This window comes from Phocoena phocoena, chromosome 8 (genome assembly GCF_963924675.1).
Source record: "Phocoena phocoena chromosome 8, mPhoPho1.1, whole genome shotgun sequence".
Lineage (NCBI taxonomy): Eukaryota > Metazoa > Chordata > Mammalia > Artiodactyla > Phocoenidae > Phocoena > Phocoena phocoena.
The window spans coordinates 25,443,892-25,452,554 of NC_089226.1; the positions used below are offsets into that span (position 1 = coordinate 25,443,892).

Consider the following 8,663-nt stretch of genomic DNA (forward strand, 5'->3'; position numbering starts at 1 on the left):
GTCCCCTGCATCAGCAGGTGGACTCTCAACCACTGTGCCACCAGGGAAGCCCTAAATTTTGAAATTTTTTGTTCTCATTCTGTGAAAAATGCCATTGGTAGTTTGATAGGGATTGCATTGAATCTGTATATTGTTTTGGGTAGTATAGTCATTTTCATAGTGTTGATTCTTCCCATCCAAGAACATGGTATATCTCTCTGTATCATCTTTAATTTATTTCACCAATGTCTTACAGTTTTCTGCATACAGATCTTTGTCTCCTTAGGTAGGTTTATTCCTAGGTATTTTATTCTTTTTGTTGCAATGGTAAATGGGAGTGTTCCCTTAATTTCTCTTTCAGATTTTTCATCATTAGTGTATAGGAATTCAAGAGATCTCTGTGCATTAATTTTGTATCCTGCTACTTTACCAAATTCATTATTAGTTTTCTGGTAGCATCTTTAGGATTCTCTATGTATAGTATCATGTCATCTGCAAACAGTGACAGCTTTACTTTTTCTTTTCTGATTTGGATTCCTTTTATTTCTTTTTCTTCTCTGATTGCTGTGGCTAAAACTTCCAAAACTATGTTAAATAATAGTGGTGAGAGTGGATAACCTTTCCTTGTTGCTGATCTTAGAGGAAATGGTTTCAGTCTTTCACCATTGAGAATGATGTTGGCTGTGGGTTTGTCATATATGGCCTCTGTTATGTTGAGGTAAGTTCCCTCTATGCCTACTTTCTTGAGAGTTTTTATCATAAATGGGTGTTGAGTTTTGTTGAAAGTTTTTTCTGCATCTGTTGAGATTATCATATGGTTTTTATTCTTCAATTTGTTGGTACGGTGTATCACACTGATTCATTTGCGGATATTGAAAAATCCTTGCATTCCTGGGATAAATCCCACTTGAACATGGTATTTGATCCTTTTACTGTGTTGTTGAATTTTGATTGCTAGTATTTTGTTGAGGATTTCTGCGTTTATGTTCAGCAGTGATATTGGCCTGTAAGTTTCTTTTTTTTGCGGTATCTTTGTGTGGTTTTGGTGTCAGGGTGATTGTGACCTCATAGAATGAGGTTGGGTATGTTCCTTCCTCTGCAGTGTTTGGAAATAGTTTCAGAAGCATAGGTGTTAACTCTTCTCTAAATGTTTGATAGAATTCGCCTGTGAAGCCATCTGGTCCTGGACTTTTGTTTTTTGGGAGCTTTTAATCATAGTTTCAATTTCATTACTTGTCATTGGTCTGTTCATATTTTCTATTTCTTCCTGATTCAGTCTTGGGAGATTGTACCTTTTAAAGAATTCGTCCATTTCTTCTAAGTCGTCCATTTTATTGGCATATAGTTGCTTGTAGTAGTCTCTTTTGATCCTTTGTATTTCTGTGGTGTCAGTTGTAACTTCTTTTTCATTTCTAATTTTATTGATTTGAGTCCTCTCCTTTTTTTCTTGATGAGTCTGGATAAAGGTTTATCAATTTTGTTTATATTTTCAAGAACCTTCCCTTCTTCTTTTGTTCTCTTTTGTGATTTGATGACTGTCTTTAGTGTTGTGTTTGGATTGCTTTTTCTTTTGTGTGTGTGTGTGTGTATTGTAGCCTTTTGGCTTGTGGTTACTTTGAGATTTTGATATAGCAGTCTATATGTATATATACAAGATTATTTTAAGTTGATGGTCTCTTAATTTCCAATGCATTTCCAATATCCTGCATTTGTACTCTCCTCACAGTTGCTGGTTTTTGATATCATATTTGCGTGTGGATGATTTCCTACCTTTATTGTATGTTTGCCTTTACCGGTGAGCTTTCCCATTTGTAATTTTGTTTTTAATTGTGGCCTTTTCTTTTCTGCCTAGAGATGTTCCTTTAGCATTTGTTGTAAAACTGGTCTGGTGGTGCTGAATTCTCTTAGCTTTTGCTTGTCTGTAAGCTTTTGATTTCTCTGTCAAGTCTGAACGGGGGCCTTGATGGGTAGAATATTCTTGTTTGTAGGTTTTTCCCTTTCATCACTTTAAATACATTGTGCCACTCCTTTCTGGCTTGCAGAGTTTCTGCTGAAAAATCATCTGTAACTTTATGTGGATTCCCTTGTATGTTATTTTTTGCTTTTCCATTGTTGCTTTTAATATTTTCTCTTTGTCTTGAATTTTTGTCAAGTAGATTAATATGTGTCTCAGCATGTTCCTTCTTGGGTTTATCCTGTATGGGACTCTGCACTTCCTGTACTTGGGTGATGTTTTCCTTTCCCATGTCAGGGAAGTTTTCAGCTATTATCTCTTCCATAATTTTGTCAGGTCCTTTCTCTCTCTCTTCTCCTTCTGGAGCCCCTATAATGCAAATGTTGGTACATTTAATGTTGTCCCAGAGGTCTCTTACATTGTCCTCATTTCTTTTCATTCTTTTTTCTTTATTCTGTTCCATAGCAGTGATTCCACCATTCTGTCTTTCCAGTCGCTTATCTGTTCTTCTGCCTCATTTATTCTGCTATCGATTCCTTCTAGTGTATTTTTCATTTTACTTATCGTATTGTTCACCTCTGTTTGTTCTTTATATCTTTGTTGAATATTTCTAGTATCTTCTCAGTCTGTGCCTCCATTCTTTTCCCCAGATTTTGGATCATCTTTACTATCATTACTCTGAATTCTTTTCCAGGTTGATTGCCTATCTCCACTTGACTTAGTTATTCTTCTAGGGTTTTATCTTGTTCCTTTGTGTTGAACATATTTCTCTGTCATCTCACTTTGTCTCACTTTCTGTGTTTGCAGTTTCTGTTCTACAGGCTGCAGGATTGTAGATTGTAGGCTGCAGGCCGCAGGATTATAGGTGGGTGAGGCTAGTCTAGAGGGTTGTACAGGCTTCCTGGTCAGCAGGACTGGTGCCTGCCCACTGGTGGGTGGAGCTGGGCCTTGTCCCTCTGGTGGGCAGGGCCATGTCAAGGATGTGTTTAGAGGTGGCTGTGTGCTCAGGAAGAGTTTTGGCAGGCTGTCTGCTGATGGGTGGGGCTGTGTCCCCTCCCTGTTGGTTGTTTGGCCTGAGGCATCCCAGCACTGGAGCCTACAGGGCTGTTGGGTGGTGCCAGGTCTTGGTATCAAAATGGCGGCCTCCAGGAGATCTCACACCAATGAGTACTCCCTGTTACCTCTACCTCTGCCACCAGTGTTTTTATTCCCACAGTGAGCCACAGCCACTACCCCACCCCACCCCTCCAGGATACCTTCCAAGACCAGCAGGTAGTTCTGGCCAAGCTCCTATGAAGTCACCGAGTCCCTGGGTCTCGGTGTGCATGAAACTTTGTGTGCACCCTCCGAGAGTGGAGTTTCTGTTTCCCCCAGTCCTGTGGAGTTCCTGCAATCAAACCCTGCTGGCCTTCAAAGCCAAATGCTCTGGGGGTTCCTCCTTCCAATACCAGGCCCTTAGACTGAGGAGCCTGACATGGGGCTCAGAACTCTCACTCCCACGGGAGAACCTTTGTGATGAATTTTCCAGTTTGTGGGTCACCCATCCGCAGGAATGGGGTTTGATTGTGCTGCAAATGCGCCCCTCCTACTGTCTTGTTGTGGCTTCTTCTTTGTCCTTGGATGTAGAATATCCTTTTTGTTGATTTTTGTTCAGCAGTTAGTTGCGATTTTGATGTTTTCTTGAGAGGACTTTAGTGTTTTTGTGAGAGGAGGTGAGCTCAAGTCCTTATACTCCACCATCTTGTCTCCACCACTGTCAAGAGTTAAGTACATTAATGTAAATAATCTGCTTTAACATATGGTGGGTATTCATTAAAGGCAATTTCATTAGCCTGTTTACCTTTTTCCATATTTTGGATTATTTTCTTAGGATAAATTTTTTGAAGAATGATTATTGGATGAAAAATTGTGAACATTTTTATCTTTCTTAAAAAATGGTTTGCTAGGGCTTCCCTGGTGGCACAGCGGGTGAGAGTCCGCCTGCTGATGCACGGGACATGGGTTCGTGCCCCGGTCCGGGAAGATCCCACATGCCGCGGAGCGACTAGGCCCGTGAGCCATGGCTGCTGAGCCTACGCGTCTGGAGCCTGTGCTCCGCAACGGGAGAGGCCATAACAGTGAGAGGCCTGCGTACTGCAAAAAAAAAATAAATGGTTTGCCAAATTGCTTTTTAAAATTGGTCTAGCCAATTTGTACTGTCAACAACACTTTATGACAGGAAGTTGTATCACAGTGCTATCACTGTGGTATACTTTGGTTTTAAAATATTTTTGATACTTTAATAGAAGAAAAGTTAAACCTTGTTTAGTTTACTAAGTTGGATACTTTTTCATTTTTACCAGTACTTCCAGAATTTCATATTTAATATTATGTTGAAGACTTTAAAAATTATATAGAAGTATAAAGTATACATTTTAAGCCCAACCAATATGTGTTTTTATTGTCATTCATCTCCATCCCACATACAGAAATATGTAGCTTTACATGAGTCCCTTACCATTAATGAGTATTTATACATAAGCTATTTTCTGTCCTGTTTTTGACATTATGTAGCATTATTAGGGAGAATTTCAAATATCTGGTACTATCCTTGGTATAAAAACTTAATGGAATTTAAAAATAGAAAGGGAAGAGAAGAAAATACTGTTGATTTGACTATAGTATTTGGAAGACTCAGGCAAAATAAGTGAAAGGTGAAAGTACTGAGCCAGGCATGAGTCAGGACTACATTAGACCTGGTACTTTATGACTAAAATTGCCCCTGATTTCATTTGTTGGTGAAAAGGAGTGCTCTGTACAAATAATTGTAAGAGTCTGGCAGGAAGAAGAAGGAAATTTTCTCTAGTTTTTGTTCGGTTGCTCTTCTCCTTGTTCTGTTTTATCTGTGATCCTCAGATAATAACTTTCCTCCTCTGAGTAACTGTCAAGCTCTATCTCTGGGGATAGGCACATTGGATTTCTTCTTGTTGACTTTTAGCAAGGTAATAGTTGGGCATACTTGAAACTTCTGTTTCCATGAACTGAATTTTATTGTAATAAAACCTGGCAAAGACCAAAATATAATATGCATATTGTTTGAGTGGTACTGTCATCTTGATATTGTGACTATTGGCATAAGATATGGAAGAAAATAAATAAGAGTAATAGCCAGTTATATATCTTATACAGGTAAAGGGCGCAATTAAGTGGGAATTGTGCCACTGTTGTTATTAATGGGCCCTTAGTACTTTTCCATCTTAAAATTATATCAAAATGATATTGCTATACTTTACCTCTAGCTTGGTACCTTTTATTATACCTCAGATATTAATGCAGCTGTGGGCTGGAATACTGAAGCTATTTAATATTTATTAGAAACTGAGAAAATTGATATTAGGTATGACTGGCATGGCAGTGTGACTTAATAAGAATTGTTTTGACATGAAGATTCATATCTTTATTCTCAGATGGACTGAGGGAAACCTGATCCCTTAGCAATGATCAATGCTTACTTATAGCAAAAATTCAAATGAACCGAGGTGGCTACTTCTGTTAGATGAAATCTACTTATACATATCTTTTCTCTCTTGTAGAGATTGGGTTAAGAAGAAATATCTGGAGATAATTATTAGTGATTTAACATTCTTTAAGCTCCTCCTATTCCTCCCTCAATTTATATGTGCACATTGCACGTGCTTGTGTGTGCTCTCTCTTTGTCTCTGTCTTTGTTTCTCTCTATATATATGGTATTTTTAGAACTAAACAGCAAAACTGTGTACAAAAACAACAACAAAACTAGAGAGAATATAGGCAGTCCTAGCCCACAAATACTTGCCAAAGAACCAGACATATGCATAAGGCATGTTAGACCTCAGCTGCTTGGGGAGATGAAAGGATGCTGCCAGCTGCCTTCAGTGTTGTCATTCCCATAGAATGGTTTGGTTATGCCAAAAGGTTTAATTCAATAGCATTTTACAAATTTTGAATTCAGGTATTTAGCAGAACAAGACTCAATGGCTTTAAAAATTGAAATAAATTATTTAACTTTATTTGGGAAGATTTTATTTTATGATGGTGCAAGTAATACATATTGAAAAGTATAAAGAAGAAGGAAAAAAAATAAGCCATCCTCCTGATATCTGGGTCATTACTGAATAGTTTATATACTAATAAGAGATACCTTAGAACCTCTTTATTTGTAGCTTCCCCCAAAAGACTAAATGTCTATGTTTATGCGATAATTTCCATTTTAAAATGTGTGATATTGGACTTCCCTGGTGGTCCAGTGGTTAAGACTGTGCACTTCCACTGCAGGGGGTGTGGGTTTGATCCCTGGTCAGGGAACTAAGATCCCACATGCCGTGTGGTGCAGAATATAAGATACGATAAGATATAAAATAAAATAAAGTGTGATATTACAAAAAGATCAAGATTCTGGGTTATGATTAATTAGATGCCAATTAGGACCTCCCATTTCCACCAATGTTATTTTTATTCTAGTTATTTTGTTTCCATTCACTAATTTGAATTGTTTGATACCTGTTAAGGTAATAAATGCTGCCCTGTAAATTATATAAGCTGACTTTGTACTGGTTGTAAGAACCTATAATATCATGGTCTTAGACAATGAATATGAAGTCTGTCTAATAACTTTATGACATTTAAACAAGTTTAAACAAGTTGTTCTGAAATTCTTTATCTGTTATAGATTGGCTGTGATCGTAGCCAAAACCTTGTGGACATTTGTAGAGAGAAGCATTATCAGGCCTTTGTCTGTGATGCTTTGGCAGTACCAATCCGCAGTGGGTCTTGTGATGCTTGCATCTCCATTGCTGTTATTCACCATTTTGCTACAGCAGTAAGTATTGTCTTTCTTGCTCCAAGAACTTGTAACTAAGTGGCAGGAAATGTTCATGGATTTTACTGATTTGGACCCCATTTTAGCTTTTCCTTTCTTTCCATTCTCTTTTGTTGTCAGTTTACTGCAGTTTTTAAAGAAAACCTGTGGAATGGAGATGAGTTACATGGGAGCTGTGATTACTTAAACAGAGGTCTGATGAGACTATGCATTTATTGCTGCACATTTCTGCCTTTTTCCTACCTGAGTCTTACTCATCTTTAAATGTCTTCCTCAAACCCACAGAGTCGCAGAATTTAGCTGTAAGAGACTTTAAGAGATCATCAGCTCTAAGCCTCTTGAGTATTCTTTCTGTCTCCTCAGCCTCTGAGCTTCTTCTTTATTTCCGTTTCCCATCTTGCTTTCTCGGCTCTCACTCTCATTCCTGACATCTGAGTCTCATGTTCTTCCCATTCTATTTTTCTTCTTTTCCTGTTCTTTTTTTCAAAACTCAGGTATTTATATGGTAGTAGTACGCTGATGCTTTTAATTAGTCACTCTGCTTCTAATTTTAAAATAAGTGAATTTAATATTTTATATTTTTCTTATAGGGAAAAAATCTTATTATTCCTAGGTGTTACTCGTTTCCCCCAATCTAAGCAATAACATTATAGATCCCTTTGTGCTGGAATTCCTGGCAGTTTCAATATATCTTATGATCTCAACTGAATTTCAAACAAAGCAGAAAAGCCTCTATGCCTCTGTATTATTATCAGAAAGAAAAAAAAAGTTTTCCCCTTTTATCAACACTTTTTTTTCCTTCTCAATTGCAGAGCAAAATTCTCCTTTTTTCCCCCTTTTTTTAAACTATAAGATTTGTTTCATGTTTGATTTTCTGTACTGTCCATCTTAATTGAAAATAGTCCTATAGTCAGTTATATTTTCCTGTTTCCTCTCTGTATCTCTTTCTCGTTGATAAATGGCAATATGGTTTTTTGTTTGTTGTTTTTTTGTTTTAACTAGGAGCGTAGAGTGGCAGCTCTCCAAGAACTTGTTCGACTCCTAAGACCTGGTGGGAAGGCACTCATCTATGTTTGGGCAATGGAACAAGAATATAATAATAATAAGTCCAAGTATCTTAGAGAAAACAGAATTAGCCAAGAAAAGAAAGAGGAAATCAGCAATGATACATCAGTGCAAGAGTTGCTTGTGAAGCAGATGCCTGATGTGGGCAATCAAGATTCAGCACCTTCTGTTCCCTCCATTAATGACTTTCAGGATAGAGGATATAATTCAAGGAAAGTTACTAATTCCAAGTTGCCTATTCACACTAATAGGACTTCTTTTCATTCTCAAGACTTACTGGTTCCCTGGCACCTTAAGGAAAATCCTGGTAAGGGCAAGTCTATTGAGCCATTTGGACCATTAGGATCCCATGACCCAGGTCCTGTGTTTCATCGTTACTACCATGTATTCTGTGAGGGAGAAATGGAAGCTGCCTGCCAGACTTTGAGTAATATCAGCATACTGCAAAGCTACTATGATCAGGGGAACTGGTGTGTGATTCTTCAAAAGGTCTGATCATCTCTATGAACATATATACAGTGAATAAATGCTCAGCTTTTTTTTAAAAAAAAGGAGATTAAATTACCTGTATTATTAGTTAAAGAGAAACCGTGTGGAAAAGTATCAAAGGAGAGTGCCTGAGAGAAATTGTAAGTAGAGATTAGTTAGGAAATATTCGATCTTCTACTATTGCTGACATCATTTAATCCATAAATGTAGGCTTCTCCTATAGGGAGTAACAGGGATGGTTTTTTAAAGTGATTGAAGTAGTTTGTGAAATATTTGGGATCCTAGGCTAAGAGCACAGCATTTTAAAGATAAACTTTTGTTATAAAGTGTTACTAAATG

General features: G+C 37.5%; 1 protein-coding gene across 1 annotated transcript in view; it reads left to right on the forward strand.

The window, feature by feature from the left end:
- ALKBH8 (alkB homolog 8, tRNA methyltransferase) overlaps positions 1-8,330 on the forward strand; it is a 65,993-nt gene extending 57,663 nt beyond the window's left edge. Inside the window, exons 10-11 of the mRNA XM_065882843.1 lie at positions 6,621-6,770; positions 7,773-8,330. Coding sequence (XP_065738915.1) covers positions 6,621-6,770; positions 7,773-8,330 — 708 coding nt within the window. The remainder of the gene's footprint in view (positions 1-6,620; positions 6,771-7,772) is intronic.
- Positions 8,331-8,663: the final 333 nt, after the last annotated feature.